Source organism: Haematobia irritans, chromosome 1 (assembly GCF_050003625.1).
Source record: "Haematobia irritans isolate KBUSLIRL chromosome 1, ASM5000362v1, whole genome shotgun sequence".
NCBI classification, from domain to species: domain Eukaryota; kingdom Metazoa; phylum Arthropoda; class Insecta; order Diptera; family Muscidae; genus Haematobia; species Haematobia irritans.
The window spans coordinates 89,748,887-89,772,324 of NC_134397.1; the positions used below are offsets into that span (position 1 = coordinate 89,748,887).

Consider the following 23,438-nt stretch of genomic DNA (forward strand, 5'->3'; position numbering starts at 1 on the left):
GTTGTTCGTATGTATGAAAAACTTTCTATTATAAAGGAAGTCGCAATTATCATTTTATAAGAAATTTTACTAATTTTGAGGAAACTTGGGTTTAGTTCGGTTTTTGTTTATTTTTACGAATGCTTTGTTATGGGTGAATAAAATTTTCTTTTTCAGTAGTAAATTCTTATACCCAGCGAAGAAAATAGTATGAGTAAAATTCCACGCCTTATTCTAGTTAATGAACTATTCCTAACTGCTTACAGTTTAGGATTTTTTTAATGAAACGAGTAAATTTTATTATTTTTCACAAAAATTTACCTTAATGGAAATAAAATGGATAAACTATATTGATGAAAATTTTTTCCTTTAGTTTCAAAGGCACTTTTTTCTGGGTGTAGATTTCAGAATAATAGGTGCAAGATATATTGCCTGTGAACTTAAAACAAAATCTCTAGGCATATCGGTTAAATTTCTATATGGAAGTCATGTCCAATTGTCATGTTCAATTGTAACATGGAATGAGAAAGAGGGGTCTAACTTGTTTTCTTAATAGGGTTACGTATTTTGCATCAAATGTATGGTGCACATTTAGGTTTATTTACTCCAAAGGAGAATTCTGGTTGTAGACAAAACCAGAAAAAGGCTACATATTGTTGCGTAATGCTTTTTACTGTATGCTTCTCAAAAGCACGAAATTTCCCAAACAAAAACTGGTGAACTAAAGCCGAATTTAAATTGCAAACACTTTTCCCAATTGCAATTTTAATCAACACGAAACGTCAAAATAAAACAATGCAATTCTGTATTCTGGTACTGTTTTTAAACCAAAATCTATGTGTGTGAGTAAAGCTGTATGAGTGTTGCGTGTATGTGTACGGTGCCCCGCAATACGTACCTAAAAATTGTAGAAAGTTTTGGTCTCTATCAAAACTCCACAACAAATGTACATTAGGCAATAAATCACAGATTCCAAAGCATAAAAACAAATGGGATGACATTCTCAAATAAAGTTACATACGCACACTGGACAGTGGACTTAAAGGCACATCAAATTTATTTAAGGCCATATTGTAAAAAATTTAATTTCCTCCCAAAACAGTAAAAAAAGTAAAAGCGAGTCGATCTGGTCGAAAGTCATCTACCTACAAATTAAAGAATAAAGTCAGAAGAAAGGCCGATGTCAACATTTTCAAACTTTTTGAATATAAGTCTATGTGGGTACTAAATCAACGTACACTCAAACAAGTGTATACAGCAGTAAGTTCAGCCGGGCCGAATCTTAAATACCCACCACCATGAATCAAATATTATATTATTTCTTTTGAAAATTTCAGGGGGGTTTGATGACAGATATTCTTCCAAGCAGAGCAGTTCAACCACTACACTTGCCGAAGATAAATTTAAAGATTTTACCATGAAGACTAGATAAGATTCTGGATTTATAAGAACCATTTTTGTTTGAGTTTTAGAGAAATCATTAACATCTCACCAATGTGGTATCACAATGAACTGAATAGTCTAAGTGAGTCTGATACATCGGGCAGCCACCTAACCTAACCTAACATCTCTTGTAAGCGTGAAAGAATATGGTGAAATAACGCCTTGATTTGAAATCTAAAATCTATAGATTTTAACCACCATTATTTAAATGATTACGAGAAGTAAAATCTGGAAATTTTACATTCAGTTTCAAGCAATTTTCATGATCACTGCGCCTTCTATACCCTCAAGAAGTGTTATCGGTTGATATGGAGGCCTTAACAAATGGACCGATAAAATCTAAAATACCAGTATATTTACAATTTCAGCCAAATCGCATAAAAACTACGGTTTCTATGAGCCCAAGAAGTAAAATCGGGAGATCGGTCTATATGGGGCTATACCAAAGCATGGACCGATACTAACCATTTTCGGCAAGCGTATATGTGGTCATAAAATACTCTAGATTTGCCATTTCAGGCAAATTGGATAAAAACTACGGTTTTATAAGCCCAAGAAATAAAATCAGGAGGTTGTCTATATGGGCAATACCAAAACATGGACCGACACACCTCTTTATGGTTCCAAAATACCTCTAGATTTCCAATTTCAGGCAAATTGGGTACAAGTACGGTTTCTATATTCACAAGACCCCAAATCGGGAGGTCGGTTTATATGGGGACTATATCAAAAACTGGGCCGATATAGCCCATCTTCGAACTTGACCTGCCAAAGAAATAAATACTCACCATTTTTGGCACACCTCTTTATGGTTCTAAAATACCTCTAGGCAAGGCCGTATTCAGGGGGGGGATGAGAGGGATCAAACCCCCCCCCCCCCCCCGAAATGAATGAATATTTTTATATTTATAAATATATATTTTTAGCTGCATATAAAAATCTTATCGAAGATGTTGAAGGAAAGCTGAAGGTTTTATTTTGAAAACGCTTACCTATAAAACTTGCACAAATCCTAGAATACTAGTTGAACAGCCCGTCAAACGACGGTCGAAAAAACAAATTGTTTTTGTTCTCGCACCACAAATTTCATTTTTGGAAAATGTATTTCTGCTTTTTATGTGTGTTTGTTGTTCTTTTTGAGAACATGACTCGCTTTGTTTGGCCATAGCAACAACAACGAAACAGCCAAACACACATGTGTAAATGAAATGGCGCAAAACCTGCGAAAAGAACCTGCCTAATTCAGCGATGGAAGCACTTGGAGAGTGCAATAAAGAGATATTTCCAAACGTGCATATTCTTTTAAAAATTTTGGTCACTTTGCCAGTAACTCAGGGATGGAAAATACAATTTTTAAGAAAGTGCAAAAAAGGTATTTTTTGAGCGGAAAGGTACTTTTTACTAAATTTCAACAAAAATTTCACTGGAAGATTATTATCAAGAGACTGAATTTTAAAGAAAATAAAATTTTGAAAAAATTTTCTATATAAATAAAATTTTGCATAAATTTTCTATAGCCGGCTATCATACAAAAACCTTTTTTTCGGAAGGTTCAAGTGTGGTTTATTGTTGGGTTTAATGAACTGCCTGAATTTATTCTTATAATTGGTTGATAGTTTTGCTGCAAGTAGGGGATGCTGATGAGGAATGTGGTAATTCCGAAACGTGCGCCCATCCAACCATCTTGCAGTCTATAGGGCTTTGCCCAAATAAATTTGACAAACATTCTTTTCCTCTATTGGTTAAGCTACACTTGTAGTTTAGTCAATGTATGGGTTTAAGCTGCAATAAAAAAACAACAACAATGCTTAAAGAACAAAACCAACAATAACAAAACAAAACGAAGGGAAATAAAATTTTGCAAAAAAATTTTGCAAATTTTTTTCTATAGAAATAAAGTTTTGGAAAAATTTCCTAAAGAAATAACATTTTTACAAAATTTTCAATTGAAATAAAATTTTGACAACATTATCTATAAAAATAAAATTTTGCAAAAATTCTATATAGAAATAAAATTTAGACAACATTTTCTACCGAAATAAAAAATTGATAATATAGAATCGCATTCTTTTTTGGACTAAAACATTCTTGAAGTTCAATAAAATCCTGTTTTTGACTATATCTTTTACAAAATCGAGATTTTCTTCCCACATGAACATGTCTGTTTTGCCATATTTGTAAAAGACTATTAGCAAATAAGGTTGATGGGAGCCACCGTGGTGCAATGGTTAGCATGCCCGCCTTGCATACACAAGGTCGTGGGTTCGATTCCTGCTTCGACCGAACACCAAAAAGTTTTTCAGCGGTGGATTATCCCACCTCAGTAATGCTGGTGACATTTCTGAGGGTTTCAAAGCTTCTCTAAGTGGTTTTACTGCAATGTGGAACGCCGTTCGGACTCGGCTATAAAAAGGAGGTCCCTTGTCATTGAGCTTAACATGGAATCGGGCAGCACTCAGTGATAAGAGAGAAGTTCACCAAATGTGGTATCACAATGGACTGAATAGTCTAAGTGTGCCTGATACATCGGGCTGCCACCTAACCTAACCTAAATAAGGTTGATAAAGACTTTCTCAAAATATTAAAATATTTTGGCAAAGCTATTGCCCCATAAATCTGATATCGACTCAAAAATGTCTACACAAAAGGTACTAAATCATTCGCGGGGGTACTACGGTACTGACCGGGGTGAAAACGTTTTGAAAAATGTACTATAGTACTGCATTTTCAATCCCTACGTGCTCATCCGAACGTTCATTTTCAACAATGAAGAGATTAAAGACGTATCTTAGAAATTCGACTAGCGAGAGTAGACTCAAAGGATTGGCATTAATGTCGGTTCATCGCCGAATAAATGTGCCGACTGAAGAAGTTATTGATTTATTTGCTGCCCAAAAAGCCCGTCGGCTCAATTTAATATTATAACAAGTATATACGGCCGTAAGTTCGGCCAGGCCGAAGCTTATGTACCCTCCATCATGGATTGCGTAGAAACTTCTTCTAAACACTGCCATCCACAATCGAATTACTTAAGTTGCGGTAACGCTTGCCGATGGCAAGGTATCTTAAAACCTCCTAACACCATCTTCTAAATTGTATGTAAGTCCATACGTGGTATATATTAAATCAAAAAAGATCGATCCAATACGTATATAATTCAGTTTGACAAAGTAGACATAAAATTTTGACAAAATTTTCTACAGAAATAAAATTTTAACAAAATTTTCTATAGAAATAAAATTTTCACAAAATTTTCTATAGAATTAAAAATTTTGACAAAATTTTCTATAGGAAGAAAATTTTGACAAAAAATTCTACAGAAATAAAATTTTAACAAAATTTTCTATAGAAATAAACTTTTGACAAAATTTTCTATAGAAATAAAATTTTGACAATGATGAAAATTTTATTATGAACCGAATAAAATTTTAACAAAATTTTCTCTAGAAATAAAATTTTGACAATATTTTCTATAGAAATAAAATTTTGACCAAATTTTCTATAGAAATAAAATTTTTAGATTATTTTTGGCTCTAGTGGCAACCATGATTATGAACCGATATGGACCAATTTTTGTGTGATTGGACCAATTTTGATATGGTTGTTAGCGACCATATACTAACACCACGTTCCTAATTTTAACCGGATCGGATGAATTTTGCTCCTCCAAGAGGCTCCGGAGGTCAAATCTGGAGAACGTTTTATATGGGGGCTATATATAATTATGGACCGATATGGACCAATTGTGGCACGGTTGTTAAAGATCATATACTAACACAATGTTCCAAATTACAACCAGATTGGATGAAATTTGCTTCTCTTGGAGACTTCGCAAGCCACATCTGGGGATCGGTTTATATGGGGGCTATATATAATTATGAACCGATGTGGACCAATTTTTGCATGGTTGTTAGAGACCATATACCAACATCATGTACCAAATTTCAGGCGGATCGGATGAAAATTGTGTCTCTTTGAGGCACCGCAACACAAATCTGGGGGTCGGTTTATATGTGCGCTATATATAATTATGGACCGATGTGGACCAATTTTTACACGGTTATTAGAGACCATATACCAATACCATGTACCAAATTTCAGCCGGATGGGATGCAATTTGCTTCGCAAGCCAAATCTGGAGATCGGTTTATATGGGGTCTATATATAATTATGGACCGATGTGGACCAATTTTTGCACGGTTGTTAGAGACCATATAGCAACATCATGTACCAAATTTCAGCCGGATCGGGTGAAATTTGCTTCTCTTTGAGGCTTCGCAAGCCAAATCTGGAGATCGGTTTATACGGGGGCTATATATAATTATGGACCGATGTGGACCAATTTTTGTATGATTGTTAGAGACCATATACCAACACCATGTACTAAATTTCAGCCGGATCGGATGAAATATGCTTCTCTTAGAGGCTCCATACGCCAAATCAGGGGATCGGTTTATATGGGGTCTATATATAATTATGGACCGATGTGGACCAATTTTTTCATGGTTGTTAGAGACCATATACCAACATCATGTACCAAATTTCAGCCGGATCGGATGAAATTTTCTTCTCTTTGAGGCTCCGCAAGCCAAATCTGGGGATCGGTTTATATGGGGGCTATATATAATTATGGACCGATGTGGACCAATTTTTGCATGGTTGTTAGAGGCCATATACCAGCACCATGTACCAAATTTCAGGCGGATCGGATGAAATTTTCTTCTCTTTGAGGCTCCGCAAGCCAAATCTGGGGATCGGTTTATATGGGGGTTATATATAATTATGGACCGATGTGGACCAATTTTTGCATGGTTGTTAGAGACCATATACAAACACCATATACCAAATTTCAGTCGGATCGGATGAAATATGCTTCTGTTAGAGGCTCCACAAGCCAAATCAGAGGGTCCCTTTATATGGGGGCTATACGTAAAAGTGGACCGATATGGCCCATTTTCAATACCATCCGACCTACATCTATAACAACTACTTGTGCCTAATTTCAAGTCGATAGCTTATTTCGTTCGGAAGTTAGCGTGATTTCAACAGACGGACGGACGGACGGACGGACGGACATGCTCAGATCGATTCAGAATTTCACCACGACCCAGAATATATACTTTATGGAGTCTTAGAGCAATATTTCGATGTGTTACAAACGGAATGACAAAGTTAATATACCCCCATCCTATGATGGAGGGTATAAAAATATTGTATACATACCTTTGCATAAATAAAATTTTCTACACATGAGATTATATGAATATTTTTTTAAAGTTGAACCCCCCCCCCACGAATTAAAATCCTGGCTACGGCCTTGCCTCTAGGTTTCAAATTTCAGGCAAATTGGGTAAAAGTACGGTTTCTATATGTCCAAGACTCCAAATCGGGAGGCCGGTTTATATGGGGACTATATCAAAACATGGGCCGATATAGCCCATCTTCGAACTTGACCTGCCTGCAGACAAAAGACGAGTTTGTGCAAAAATTCAGCGCGATTTCTTCATTATTGAAGATTATAGCGTGATTACAACAGACAGGCAGACAGATGGACATGGCTAAATCGTCTTACAATTTCTCCCTGATGAAGATTATATATACTTTATATAGTCGGAAATCGATATTTCGATGTGTTGCAAAGGGAATGACAAACTTATTATACCCCCATCACCATTCTATGGTAGTGGGTATAAAAATACAGCCTCAGTCATGGTTAGGTTAAAGTGGCAGACCGCTTAAGTTTCAGGCTCACTTAGACTATTAAGTCCATTGTGATACATTTGAGCATCCATTAGCATTAGCCTGCCTTTGCAGCTTTTTTCTTTTTAATCCAAAGATCCATTGTCTCAGCTAATTTAAAGATTGGGTTTTTAAATCAAAAATGTCTTTTTTATTTAAAGGGAATTTGTATTACTTTACGGACATATAACTTTGAAAGAGCTAAAGTTATAAATTAATTAAAATTTCTTTATTTTATAGAAATTTAACCTTATCCTACAATTTTAATGCATAATCTTTCATATAAGGTCAATATTTTTTATTTTTCAGTGTAGCTTCAGATAAGTGCTATATTATTCCGCATTTTAGTCAAAACAACAATTATAAGAAAATTGGAAGGCATAAATAATGTTCTCAACATTTTATAACGGGTGTAAATTAAATTCAGATTTAATATTTCAAGAGAATCGGAACAATGCAGGAAATGCAGATTTTCAAGTAGAAATACCAGTTTATCGATCTGTGGTGTAATGGTTAGCATGCCATCCTTGCATACAAAGGGTCGTGAGATCAATCCCAGTTTCGACCAAAAACCAGACAGTTTTTCAATGGTGTATCTTAGAGTTTCAAAGCTTCTCTAAGTGGTTTGACCACAATATGGCCGTTCGCACTCGGCTAGAAAAAGAGGTCCCTTTCTCATTGAGGTGAACATAGAATCGGCCAGTGCCCACCGGTAAGAGAGAAGTTCACTGTTGTAAAATAATGGACTGAGTAATCTAACATAAGTGAGCATGAAATATCGGGCTGCAACTTTACCTAACCATCGATCTATATGAGCTGTATGAAAATCTCATACCGTTTGTAACACATCGAAATATTACTATATAGTATATGTATTCTTGATAAGGGAGATCTTCCTGAAATTTTGCGTAGATTCATTTTTTTCTCCAGGCAATTCAGGAAGATCGGGAGTAATTTGTCTATATGGGTAACCGCAATTTTTATCCGATTTGCTTCAAATTTAAAACCTAGGGGAATTTTGGGTCCCCAAATATGGTGTTTATCGGTCCATGTTTTGGTTAGACCCCATATAAACCGATCTGCCGATTTGAACTCTTGAGCGTCTAGGCACCCAATTTTTATCCCATTTGTCTGAAATACAAAATTTAGATGTATGTTAGGTCCACACATAAGTAATCCGAATTTGCTATAACCTTCATATAGACCGATCTACCGATTTGACTTGTTGGGCTTCTAGACACCGAAATTTTTATCCGATTTGTCTGGAGGTATTTTAGGATCGTAAATGGTCTAGCAGATATGGTGTGGATCGGTCCATGTTTTGTTAGAGCCCCCATGTGTTAAGTCTCCCAATTTCCATGTTGCTATATATGTTTGCTTGGCAGAGTATTTGCAATGACATCGACGTGAAATTCTATATATTTTCAAGTAACCCGGGATAGGTTATAGTGGATCACTTAGCCTATTCTAAGAATCTACCCAATTATAGTCTTCTGTTAAACTAAAGAACTAAGAAAGTTTGTTTTCCTTGACCTCATTAAAAAAAATCGGAAATTGGTCCTTATGGACAACGAAAATGTTACTAAATCTAAAATAATACCATCTTTCAAATTAAATTACAAATCGATTAAGTGGACCTTGGTTTCAACCGGGTCGCTGATATAATCACGAGGACCACTGGAACAAAGAACGATTTGAGATTTAAAATTGAAATGAGTCTTAAATTTTGTATCTTCAACAAAAACTCGAACATGGATTGCAATCAAACTGCAGCGTAACCAGAACTACAACATGGAAAATAACGTCCATACTATTATGGCAACAACAAAGGTAATAAACAACACATCAGTTGCAGAAACAAGAGAAATGGCAAGATAGACAAAACAAAAAATGAAAACGTACACGAAATGTTGATGTATGTGTACGAATAGCCACGGGGACATTGTATCCAACATTGGCTGAGAGTATAGTGCTTGTTATATGAAAGTGTGATTATACAGTGTTTACGTATGTGTGTGAATTTTTACTTACCGTTTTGTTGTTGATATACCACGTAAGTGATGCTGGAGGATTTGACCCCTCTGAACTACAATTCAACTGAATATAATCATGGTATCGGTAGGTGTGTTGCAGACCACTGATAAATGGATCAAATTTCGGCAGAACTGCAAGAAAAACAGACAAATGGGAAAAAAACCCAAAAACATCTCCATTAAATGACAAATGATGAAAGTGATATTAACTCAAGTTGTTACTAGAAAACGAAAGCAAAAACATACATCAAATTTATTTCGTACATCAATTTATTTCAAAGGGGAACAAACTTTAAGCCACTGCATAAGAAATGACAATTTTAAAATTTGTGGATCCGAAATGTTCTAGTGAATTTCATATGTTATATTAAACTTGTACTTTTCATCATAAAATTGGAGTATGAAACAATAATCTTATATTTTTCATCACTATTAACTAGATTAATAACATTAACGACCATTTCCTTTAGAACTTAAGTGTCAGTTAACAGTTAGTAAAGGCCAGTATTAAGTTCGCATTATCGCGCTAAGCTAGCCATTTGCTTATGACCACGTTTCTTTAATAATTCATTTTAAAAGAAATACAATTATTCAATTGGAACTTTGGACTATTACTCATAAAGTTATAATAAAATTTTCCAAAAATGTTATAATTTTATTCTGATTTTACATATTCGTTTGCAATTTTCGCGGCTTAACTCGAACTTAAGACTCACTTTAAATTGCAAATATCTTCCCTACGGTTAATTTTAACTGAAAACGTCTCACCAGTTAAGTTCCTAACTGGTATATGGAATATACAGGTAAGATGGCAAATATCTCCAAAGTACGGTTAGGTAAAATAGCATTAAGGGAGCTTCGTGAAAATGGGGGTAGGTGTCATAAAAACAGAAGGCAATTAAAATGTTGATTGAAATAATAGGTACATGAGAATGCGTATTACCTTACTTGATAGTCCATATAAAATAGACTTTATCTTTGAATGAGGTCAAAAGCCGGCGAAAAATCAACAAAAATGCAAATATGTAAATTTATTTTTGAGATTGTTTACTTTAACAACCGTCGAATAATCCTTACTAAATCCAGCTCAAAATTTGTTGAGAAGATTGTGACATTTAGGCCACTCGGATATTCTGTTCAGTAACATAATTTTGATAATTTTACTTATGCTGTCAATTAGGGACAAGTCTCTATAATTCGATGGAAAATTGGGATCACCCTTCATATGTAAAGGAATTAGAATAGGTTGTCTGAAAGATAGTGGTACAATTTCACGTAAGGAAATGTGATTAAATCCTTTCAATATATCATGAAGGAAACAAGTTGGCGCAAATCTGCAGAATTCGTAATGAATGATAATATAAGATTGTAATTCACAAAACTCGAATGGGGAATCAAGTATAGGATCGACGAAATAAGGAAGACCAATTTATATGTTGGAAAATCGTTGGAGTTCAGATTATGTTTCTGGAGTAAATTCCTGTTCTTCAGTGAATTAGATATTGGTATTCCGCCAGTCTTTCCCATTCTTTACATAATCTAACATTCTGAGGCTTTTATTCTATCTTTTAGCGATTTCAGAGTCTAGTGAATATTGATCTCGTAGAGTAATAACTATTCCTACTTGCCGAAACTCTCTCAATAATGCGTCTAAGCCGATAACAAGCCCAATCGAACCACCTTTATATCAGTCCTACTATCTACTTCTTAGTCCTACTATCTACTTGCGCCTGCGTTATTCTATCTATTATTGAACATACCATTTCGTCCACCGTTATATCACTGTCAAATTACATTGTAGCGGACAGTTCAATTATATTGCAAATGAACTCTGAAAAGATTAGTCGATAACAGAGCTGTCCATTGCACCACAGAAATTAAACTCTCCAGCATTATCACATGCCGTTCTCCCATTCATCACAATACCGTCAAATTTCTCCATCGAGTTTAGTAGCTCTCTACCTTGTGAATTCAAATGGTTATCTCTTGACTGCCTTTCGTTATTGTTTATTCACGCACGCTCACGCATGATATGTGTGGTAGCCACTCAAACTCATGCACATTCACGAAATGAAAACCAGTACTCACGCACCAACTTCTTTTAATGACTCACGCACGATTCACGTCAATTCACGTGACTCACTCAATTCACGTGACTCATATTTTCCAACCGTACACAGAAAAAAAAGTGTCTCGTAAATTTAAGAAGATTTTTACAATAATTTATTACAAGAATTTTCCAGAATTTTAGTTCATTTTTCGTATCTTCAACGAAAATTAACTACTCGAAAGGAAATTTTACAAATTCTAAGTAGCAATCGTTTAGTTCATGGCCTACAAAATACGATGGAAATTTCCTTAAAAAATTTCTTAACTGGTAGTTAAAAATTCGTTTGTCATGGTATAAAACTACTTGTGAAATGTAAAGTATTTTCTAAATAATAAGTGTAATTTACTATAAGATTTTTTTGTTTGAGAAAATATTTTTTTACGAAAAATGAACTTGAAAGTGGATAGCAATTTCTTACTGACAATTCCTATAGTTAATAATTGTTGGTAAAAAATTACCCAATGAAATATTTTTAGTTCACATGTAATTAAATTTATAGACATTTTCGTCAAAAATGTTAGATAACATTTCATGAAAATTTTGCAAATTTTAAGTTAAACGTTTCATCGTTCATAAACTGGTGTGCCTTTACGAATATTATTCTTAGAGTAAATTGTCAGCAGATGCGATGAACTAATGCATAGTACAGAGATCTTTATCGGCATAGTGGAATGTGATTAATGTAAAGATGATGTTACTTGAGTTTTGTTGTGTATACATGAGCGTGGGGTTGTTTTTATTTTGGTTCATTTAGTGGTTTGTGTGTGTTTGTTATTCTTGGATGGTTTATTGGCTGGATGAGGTGTTGTTTTCAATAAAGGCACATGTGTTTTTGTTGTTGTAGGAATGTTTTGGCTTTGCTTGGTTTTGTTTGGCATGCTTCAGTTGTATAGTTGGCGTTGGCGTGGGCTGTTGCATCTTTTAATATGCAACAAGGGAATATAAAGGCATGGAATATTTTAGAATTTTGAGACATATATTGGTGTTTGTTTATTAAACCTTTTAAATGAAAGTTATTAATATTTTATCGGTAGTTTCGAGAAAAGTTATTAAGAATATTTAGGAAAATATGTTGAAATTGAAAGTATATTGAAATTTTTATTATTCAATGTAAAAAATTAATATTCAATTCCAGATGAATTTGGACAATTTTTGTTATATCTCAGCGTATAGTTTAGCCATAAATTGTTAAGTATTGTTTTTTTAATATGGCTTTCTTTTAAAAATAATAGTTTTTATGTATATTATTATTTGTTAATTATTTTTTTTTTTTTTGGAAACCAGTTTAATGTTTTTATTTGTTTTAAAGCAATATTTAATTTCAGAGCAACTCCAGATGGGTTCGAAAATAGAGAATTGGTAAGTTTTCTTTTAAAATTTGGCTTTCTTTCAACTAGAATATTTACGTTTTTATGACCTTTTTATCATCAAAATTATAGGTTTTTAATACCTTATTTAAGTATTTCTTTAATCAATTTTTTTGGAAACCAATGTAATATTTTAATGTAAAAAAACAAATATTTAATTTCAGAATAACACCTTAAAAATTTGAAAAAAATGTTGGTACTCCTTTGCTTGTAATTTAATAGTGAATTGGTAAGGATTCTTTAACTTTCTTTTAACCAGAATATTTGTGTTTTTTATGCATAATATTATTTTTTTCATTCGATTTTTTGGAAACCTATTTAATAATTTTATTTAATGTAAAAAATAAATATTTAATTTCAGAATAGCCCAAATAAATTTGGACAACTTTTTATATTTCCCCTCAGCGTACAATTTAATAGAGAATTGGTAAGTTTTATATTAAAACTCTGGCTTTCTTTCAACTAGAATATTTATTTTATTATATCCTTCACATCGATAACAACACAGTTTTATGAGTTTATATAGAATACTTCATTATTTCTCTAATTGTTTCAGGTACCAACTTTATGAGATACGTTTTCCAAAGAAAAGTTGAATTCCTTACACCATTCGATAAAATGCCCCAAATATGGTAAGTTACAAACTAAAATGAAGAATTAAAATTATATTTCATTACATGGTGTTAATTTTTAACAATTTTCATTATTGTTTCCATTTTTTTCCAGCAAGATATGTGAAAAAATTACCTACGATGAATAAAAAAAGGATAAGTCAAAATGTCCAAACAGCGGGTTCAAATGAACTACTCTCTGTTCCACGTGGTCATAATTTTTATTCACAAAAAACATTGTATTAAGAACTTTCATCATAAGTTTTTATAATAAAGTACTTTTGCTTAAAGAAAGTTTAATTTTAATGTATGAAAATTTTCATAATAGTAAAACGGTTTGTTGTTCCTTTAATTATTTAATTTCTCTGTACTGTGGAATGATTGATTTAAAAATAGTTTAATCGTCGACATTTTAAAGAGACTGTTAACCAATTTTTATTATCGGGTTTATCACAAAATAAGCAAGTAAAACAAAATAATACTGACTTTTTAACTTGGTAGGGGTATATAAATCTTATGGTGTTGTAAAAATGAACTAAACTACAATGTTATAGATGAACTAAAACTTAAGAGAATTATAAACTAGACAAGTTGAAAAAAATCTTAAGGGCTAAATCATGGTCAATATTACTACAGTTTAGTTCATTTTGCAATGGAAAAGGGTTCACTGTTTTTTCAGTGTATATGAGCAAAGGTAACAAAACTCATGAATAGAATATAGTTCGACATCTAAAGGTGAACTTCTCTCTTATCACTGAGTGCTGCCCGATTCCATGTTAAGCTCAATGACAAGGGACCTCCTTTTTATAGCCGAGTCCGAACGACGTTCCACATTGCAGTGAAACCACTTAGAGAAGTTTTGAAACCCTCAGAAATGTCACCAGCATTACTGAGGTGGGATAATCCACCGCTGAAAAACTTTTTGGTGTTCGGTCGAAGCAGTATGCAAGGCGGGCATGCTAAACATTGCACCACGGTGGCTCCCTCTCTCCGATGTTGCCAGGTTGTATTTTGATAAAGTGACGCTTCATCGATTCACAATAGCAATTTATTGTGACTAATTTATCGAAAAAACATGAAATTCAAAGTGGTGCAGTGTCCTAAATAATCGCAGCAGTAAATATTTATTACTAAATGGAGCATTTCATACATTAAAAATGCAAGATTTTACTTCTTTTATGTGACTGTCTTAAACAGCTGCCCAGCAAAAAAAGCGTCGCCAAAAAAGTAATGAAAATGTTCGTTTTGGATCCGGAAGTGGTGCAAAATTGACGCAGAAGCGATGAATTTAACATGGGCTTGTCATAGGACAGAATTCCTCCGTTTCAACAGCCGGTGCACTGAATTTGCATCACTTCTTTGGGTGTGATACAAATTCAATGTTTTGGATGAAAATTAAAAAATTCTGCGATATTTTGTCAAATAAATAATTTTTATAATTTCTTATAATTTTTAATGGATTCTAACGTTTGTCTGAAACGTTTGACCTCAAATATTTTCGAAAATTCACAATTTTTTCAGATTGGATTCAGCATTTTTTTTTGACAAAATTTAAATAATTTGTGTCATTTTATGAATTCTTAAACTGTTTTTAACCAATTTAAAATAAAAAAGTTAAAATTACCCATTAAAAATGTGAAAAAGCATGTTATAAAAAATTGAATGAAAAAAACTTCCTGTGTAGTTAAAATAAAGAACATCATTGGGAGTACATCTTCTAGAAGCGCTTTTAAAGTTGTGCCTTTGGAAGAACTTCCAAATTTTTTTGCTGGGTGATGACAGTGTTGCATATTTTTGGAGATGTCCTGGATAAACGAGTACTCTGTTTTCTTTTAGTCCTTCACGGCTTAGGGTGCTAAAAAATAGCCCTTAAATTAATTTCTGTTAACATACGAGTAAAGATTAAATCTTGATTTTTTCACGCATGAATCACGCGAGTTACGAATATATATTTTTGACCTTCTAAAGGATGCCCACAGAATTACCGAATTCAAAGGGGATAATACTTATGCTTTAACATCCTTTTTGAGGGAAGTAGAAATGGTGTTCGACTTGGCAAAGTCTGATCAAAACGTTCGAGATAAAATATTCAAAAGAATTGTTTTGAATGAGATCCAAGGAGAAGCACTCCATGTCATAAGAACATTAGGACCCCATCCCACATGGCTGGAAACCAAAGAAATATTGATCAACAATTTTGGAATACAAGAATAATATCATAAACTATATTAAAAAGCATTTGGAACAAAAAAATATGGGTATAGTACAGTACTATAAGATACTAAGAGATATTTTATATAAAATTAATGAAAAATATGCCTACGATAAGGAAAAACCTATAGAATTTAGTCCAGAATATGTTGAAAAAATTATGTTAAGAACATTTTTAAACAACATTGATATTCATTTGGCATCAGTTATTCAGAATGAGATATACACAAATTACGGGATGCATATAATTTATTAGGAGAAGGTTTAATAAGAAACGAACCCTCAATTAGAAACGACTATACAATCTCTTACAATAGGTTAGGTTAGGTTATGTGGCAGCCCGATGTATCAGGCTCACTTAAACTATTCAGTCCATTGTGATACCACAGTGGTGAACTTCTCTCTTATCACTGAGTGCTGCCCGATTCCATGTTAAGCTCAATGACAAGGGACCTCCTTTTTATAGCCGAGTCCGAACGGCGTTCCACATTACAGTGAAACCACTTAGAGAAGCTTTGAAACCCTCAGAAATGTCACCAGCATTACTGAGGTGGGATAATCCACCGCTGAAAAACTTTTTGGTGTTCGGTCGTAGCAGGAATCGAACCCACGACCTTGTGTATGCAAGGCGGGCATGCTAACCATTGCACCACGGTGGCTCCCATCTCTTACAATAAAACTGTTCGTAACTCTATGATCCAAAATAATTATCCTAATCAGAAATATTCAAAAAAAAAATCATTCTAATATTGAAATGTTCCAACAAAATAACAAACAATTGCTTACTGATATGAATTTTTCTTGTCCTTGTTCTTATCCTTTTCATAATCGTTATCCTAATTCTACCATAAAGCATCGTCCTAACCCTAACTATTATCATAATTATAATATGAAAAAAAAATAATAGTGCTAGATCTAGAAACGACTATAGAAACCAAAATCAACTCTATAATTCGCCGATGGAAGTAGATGTATATAGTGATATTCAATCCTATAATGGAGAACAAGTAAATTTTCAAACTTCCTATATTAGAACTTATAATAGCCCAGCAAAAAAAAGCGTCGCCAAAAAAGTAATGAAAATGTTCTTTTTGGATCCGGAAGTGGTGCAAAATTGACGCAGAAGCAATGAATTTAACATGGGCTTGTCATAGGACGGAAGTCCTCCATTTCTACAGCCGTTGCACTGAATTTGTATTACTTCTTTAGGTGTGACCCGAATTCAATGTTTTGGATGTAAATTAAAAAATTCTGTGATATTTTGTCAAATAAATAATTTTTATAATTTTTTATAATTTTTAATGGATTTTAACGGTTGTCGGAAACGTGTGACCTCAAATATTTTCAAAAATTCACAATTTTTTCAGATTAGATTTAGCATTTTTTTCGACAAAATTTAAATGATTTCAACCATTTTATGAATTCTTACTCTTTTTTTAACTTATTTGAAACAAAAAAAGTTAAAATTACCCATTAAAGTATGAAAAAAAAACAAGTTATAAAAAATTGAATTAAAAGAACTTTCTGGGTAGTTAAAATAAAGAACATCACTGGGAGTGCGTCTTCTGGAAGTGCTGTTTAAGTTGTGCCTTTGGAAGAACTTCCAAATTTTTTTGCTGGGAGGTATAGAAACAATATATGTCCTGTTCGATACTGGTTCAAAATTTTCAATCTTAGATCAGAATAAATTACTACATTTTCAGAGAATACCTCTAAGCAAACCTACTTGTATGGTAACATTTAACGGAACATACCAGATTACCCACGAAATTGTTACTCCGTTACCAGAAGAATTTAAAGAAGATGCAACTATGACATGGAAATTATTCCGTTTTCATAACAAACCTTTTGATGCTATTGTAGGTCAAAATATCTTAAAACCGTTGAAAGCTATAATAGACTAAGAAAATGATGCCTTGATTATAAACATAACGTACGGAATCTACCAACTTGAACAAGTTGAACAAACAAAGTTTATACAAATACATAAATTGTGAGGAGAAAAACCTTTAGATGAATTGTTAAATTCATACAAAGATTTGATATTTTTAGAAGGGTAAACACTTGCCAACACAAACCTTATACAACACGAAATTAAAACCGTTGATGATAGACCCATTTATACGCAAATGTACCGCTATCCACAAATACATGAAAAAGAAATATATAGCCAAATTGAGGATATGTTACGGCAAGGAATAATCACTGAAAGCAATTCGCCATACAACAGTCCCCTTTGGATAGTACCAAAAAAGACAGATAAATCTGGCGAGACAAAATGGAGAATAGTGATTGACTGTAGCAAACTTAACGATATTACAGTAAATGACAAATATCCAATACCTAATATCGATAGTATATTGGACAAACTCGGTAGGGCTCAATACTTTTCTACTATTGATTTGGCAAAAGGGTTTCACCAAATTTTAGTCAACGAAAAAGATCGTCCGAAGATGGTTTTTTCAACACCACACGGTCACTACAAATATATCAGGATGCCATTTGGTTTAAAAAATGCTCCTGCCACTTTTCAAAGACTGATGAATCATGTTCAAAATTGAGACAAATACCAAACTTTCTGTTCATAAAGCTATAAAATCATTTTTAGGTATGACTGGATACTACCGCTAATATTTTAAAGATTATGCCAAGATTGCTTATCCAATGATAAAGTACCTAAAGAAAGGCATTAAATTTGATAGCACTGATCGTAATTTTATTAAGAAACAATTAACAGATGCAAGCTTAAATTCAATAGGCGCTGTTTTAGAACAAGATGGACATCCAATTTGTTTCGCTAAATGATCACGAAAGGAATTATTCAACAACCGAAAGGGAACTCTTAGCTATTGTATGGGCTACTTCTTATTTTCGTCCTTACCTCTATGGCGTAGAGTTTGAAATATTGTCTGATCATCGGCCTCTTAAGTGGCTATTCGTAAAATCTCATAGTAGGGAATTGAACCCTATATAGATAGATGGTTAATTAAGCTAAGCGATTTCAATATAAAACTAAATTATATTAAAGGTAAATATAATCATGTTGCGACTTCCTCAGTAGAATTCCATCTTAGACTGTAGTTAATAGATTTAAAACATAAATTATTTTAACAAATAATAGAAAATCAGTTTTAGAATTTAAACATTGCAACAAGAAAATAGTTATAAATCCAAAGGACCTACAATCAAAGTTAGAAAACATTCTCTTACAAAATATCGAAAAAGGAAAGGTGGAGATTTTTACTGAACTAGAAGGTAACAAATACAATACACTACAAATGAAAATTATTGATCTTTTTGCGGGGTATGATAACTCGAAAATGTTTAGGTGCTCATATCATGCAAAAGACATGTCATCCGAAGAAGAGACCTACAAACAAATAGGATATTATCATAAAAATGAAACTGGACATACAGGAATTCAAAGAATTACGAAGGATTAAAAAGGCGAATATTTTCCTAACCTTAAATAATATGTTATGTCCTAAATACATAAATAATTGTGATGTTATTATGATAGAGCTAAATTTGATAGAAATCCTATTAAAGCAAAGTTTCACATACCAGAAACCCTTACCGACATTAATCAAATAATCCATATGGACATATACACAAATACAAGGTGCCATTTTCTAACATTCATTGATAAATTTTCCAAATTTGCAACAGCTTTTTATTTAGAAGATAAAACACATCAAACAATAATAGCAAAACTAAAGCTTTATACATCTCAAAAGGGCCAGATTAAAAAACTTGTATCTGATAATGAATTTAAAAATATAAATATAAAACAATTTTTACGAAATCAAAATATCGAAGTCCATTTCTGTAAGCAAAAAAACATGCCGGAAACGCAGATATTGAACGTCTACACAGTTCAATTAGTGAAAAACTAAGGATTAGGAATGTCGAAAAACTTCCTCTAAATATGAAAGATAAAATAAGTAAAGCCATTGAATTTTATAATAACATTTACCATCCCACTACAAAAGTTAAAAGAACATTGTCACAAACTAAAATGTTTTGATCTTTATGAAAAAACTTTTTTCATCGTCGAAAAAAGGACGCCACTTAAGAAAAGAAAATACAAAATTAAATTTTTTTTGTTTGTTTTTATTTATTTATAAACTAATTCATTGTTTATTTGTATTTATAATGCCGTTCAAGCAAACATCATATATTTTTACACACTCTTTTTTTCAATTTCAACAATAAGTAATTATTCCATATTTACATTGTGCCCATCAAATGTACAAACGCAGACTTCATGTAACTGCAAATAAAAATAAATGATCCAAATAGCAAAATGCAGAACAAACAAGTATATACGGCCGTAAGTTCGGCCAGGCCGAAGCTTATGTACCCTCCATCATGGATTGCGTAGAAACTTCTTCTAAACACTGCCATCGAATTACTTAAGTTGCGGTAACTTTTGCCGATGGCAAGGTATCTTAAAACCTCCTAACACCATCTTCTAAATTGTATGTAAGTCCATACGTGGTATATATTAAATCACAAAAGATCGATCCAATACGTATATAATTCAGTTTGACAAAGTAGACATACAATTTTGACAAAATTTTCTACAGAAATACAATTTTAACAAAATTTTCTATAGAAATAAAATTTTCACAAAATTTTCTATAGAAATAAAAATTTTGACAAAATTTTCTATAGAAAGAAAATTTTGACAAATATTTCTACAGAAATAAAATTTGAACAAAATTTTCTATAGAAATAAAATTTTGACAATGATGAAAATTTTATTATGAACCGAATAAAATTTTAACAAAATTTTCTCTAGAAATAAAATTTTGACAAAATTTTCTATAGAAATAAAATTTTGGTAGATTATTTTTGGCTCTAGTGGCAACCAAGATTATGAACCGATATGTACCAATTTTTGTGTGATTGGACCAATTTTGGTATGGTTGTTAGCGACCATATACTAACACCACGTTCCTAATTTGAACCGGATCGGATGAATTTTCATCCTCCAAGAGGCTCCGGAGGTCAAATCTGGAGAACGTTTTATATGGGGGCTATATATAATTATGGACCGATATGAACCAATTCTGGCACGGTTGTTAAAGATCATATACTAACACCATGTTCCAAATTACAACCGGATTGGATGAAAATTGCTTCTCTTGGAGACTTCGCAAGCCAAATCGGGGGATCGGTTTATATGGGGGCTATACATAATTATGAACCGATGAGGACCAATTTTTGCATGGTTGTTAGAGACCATATACCAATATCATGTACCAAATTTCAACCGGATCGGATGCAATTTGCTTCTCTTGGGGCTCCGCAAGCCAAATCTGGGGATCGGTTTATATGGGGGCTATATATAATTATGGACCGATGTGAACCAATTTTTGCACGGTTATTAGACACCATATACCAACATCATGTACCAAATTTCAGCCGGATCGGATGAAATTTGCTTCTCTTTTAGGCTCCGCAAGCCAAATCTGGGGATCGGTTTATATGGGGGCTATATATAATTATGGACCGATGTGGACCAATTTTTGCATGGTTGTTAGAGACCATATACCAACACCATATACCAAATTTCAGCCGGATCGGATAAAATATGCTTCTGTTAGATGCTCCACAAGCCAAATCTGAGGGTCCCTTTATATGGGGGCTATACGTAAAAGTAGACCGATATGGCCCATTTTCAATACCAACCGACCTACATCGATAACAACTACTTGTGCCAAGTTTCAAGTCGATAGCTTGCTTCGTTCGGAAGTTAGCGTGATTTCAACAGACGGACGGACGGACGGACGGACGGACATGCTTAGATCGACTCAGAATTTCACCACGACCCAGAATATATATACTTTATGGGGTCTTAGAGCAATATTTCGATGTGTTACAAACGGAATGACAAAGTTAATATACCCCCATCCTATGATGGAGGGTATAAAAACAGGTACATTTTTATACCCACACACAAAGAAAATTTCATTAAAAGTCAGCCAACGAAAAATTTTCATTGATATAACGAAACATTTTCATTAATACAATGAAAATATTCGTTAATAGTACGAAGCGTTACGTTGATTGGCAGAAACATCGTTATATTAACGAAAAAATTCGTTGTATTAACGAATTTGTTTCATTGGCTGACTTTTAACGACACATTTCGTTAATATAACGAAACTTTTTCTACTAGTGCACCACCATAAAATGGTGACGGGGGTATAATAAGTTTGTCATTCCGTTTGTAACACATCGAAATATCGATTTCCGACTATATAAAGTATATATATTCTTGATCAGGGAGACATTCTAAGACGATATAAGCATGTCCGTCTGTCTGTCTGTTGTAATCACGCTACAGCCTTCAATAATGGCGCTATCGTCCCGAAATTTGGCACAGATTAGTTTTTTGTTTGCAGGCAGGTCAAGTTCGAAGATGGGCTATATCGGTCCAAGTTTTGATATAGTCCCCATATAAACCGACCTCCGGATTTGGGGTCTTGGGCCTATAAAAACCGTAGTTTTTATCAGATTTGCCTGAAATTGGAAATCTAGAGGTATTTTGGGACCATAAAGAGGTGTGTCGAAAATGGTCCGTATCGGTCCATGTTTTGGTATAGCCCCCATATAGACCGATCTCTCGATTTTGCTTCTTATGCGTCTAGAAACAGTATTTTCTATCCGATTTGTCTGAAATAGAAAATCTAGAGGTATTTTGGGACCATAAAGAGGTGTGTCGAAAATCGTTCGTATCGGTCCATGTTTTGATATAGCCCCCATATAGATCGATCTCCCGATTTTGCTTCTTGGGCGTCTAGAAACTATATTTACCATCCGATTTGCCAGAAATTGGAAATCTAGAGGTATTGTGGGACTATAAAGAGGTGTGTCGAAAATGGTCCATATCGGTCCATGTTTTGGTATAGCCCCCATATAGACCGATCTCCCGATTTTGCTTCTTATGCGTCTAGAAACAGTATTTTCTATCCTATTTGTATGAAATTGAAAATCTAAAGGTATTTTGGGACCATAAAGAGGTGTGTCGAAAATGGTCCGCATCGGTCCATGTTTTGATATAGCCCCCATATAAAACAATCTCCCTATTTGGAGTCTTGGGCCTATAAAAACCGTAGTTTTTATCCAATTTGCCTGAAATTGGAAACATAGAGGTATTTGAGGACCATAAAAAGGTGTGCCGAAAATGGTGCTCATCGGTCCATGTTTTGTTATAGCCCCCATATAGACCGATATCCCGATTTTGCTTTTACGGCTTCTAGAAACTATATTTACCATCCGAGTTGCCTGAAATTGGAAATCTAGAGGTATTTGAGGACCATAAAAAGGTGTGCCGAAAATGGTGCTCATCGGTCCATGTTTTGATATAGCCCCCATAGAGACTGATTTCCCGATTTTGCTTCTTGGGCTTCTAGAAACTATATTTTCTATCCGATTTTCCTGAAATTGAAAATCTAGAGTTCTTTTGGGACCATAAAAAGGTGTGACGAAAATGGTGCCCATCGGTCCATTTTTTGGAATAGCCCCCATATAGACCGATCTCCCATTTTGCTTCTTGGGCTTCTAGAAACTATATTTACCAGCCGCTGTGCCTGAAATTCTTGAGCTTCAATAAACTGTATTTATTACATGATTTGCCTGAAATTCGAAATCTAGAGGTATTTTTAGACCACAAATAAGAGTGCCGAAATTGATCGATTTTTACTTCTTGGGCGTATAGGACTATATTTTTTGGCCGATTTGTTTGAAATTGAAAATCTGGAGGTATTTTAAGATCACAAATATGTGAGTAGCAAATTGTGCCTATCGGTCTATGTTTTGGTATAGCCCCCATATACACCGATCTCCCGGCTTTATTTCTTGGGATTCTAGAATCCGTAGCTTTTATCCGATTTGCTGGAAATTAGTAATCTATAATACAATTTTAGACAATTGA

At 33.6% G+C, this 23,438-nt stretch overlaps 1 protein-coding gene across 1 annotated transcript in view; it reads right to left on the bottom strand.

The window, feature by feature from the left end:
- Positions 1 to 23,438, bottom strand: part of beat-Vc (beaten path Vc) — a 633,967-nt gene that overhangs the window by 15,019 nt on the left and 595,510 nt on the right. The window contains exon 5 of the mRNA XM_075291125.1: positions 9,193 to 9,326. Coding sequence (XP_075147240.1) covers positions 9,193 to 9,326 — 134 coding nt within the window. The remainder of the gene's footprint in view (positions 1 to 9,192; positions 9,327 to 23,438) is intronic.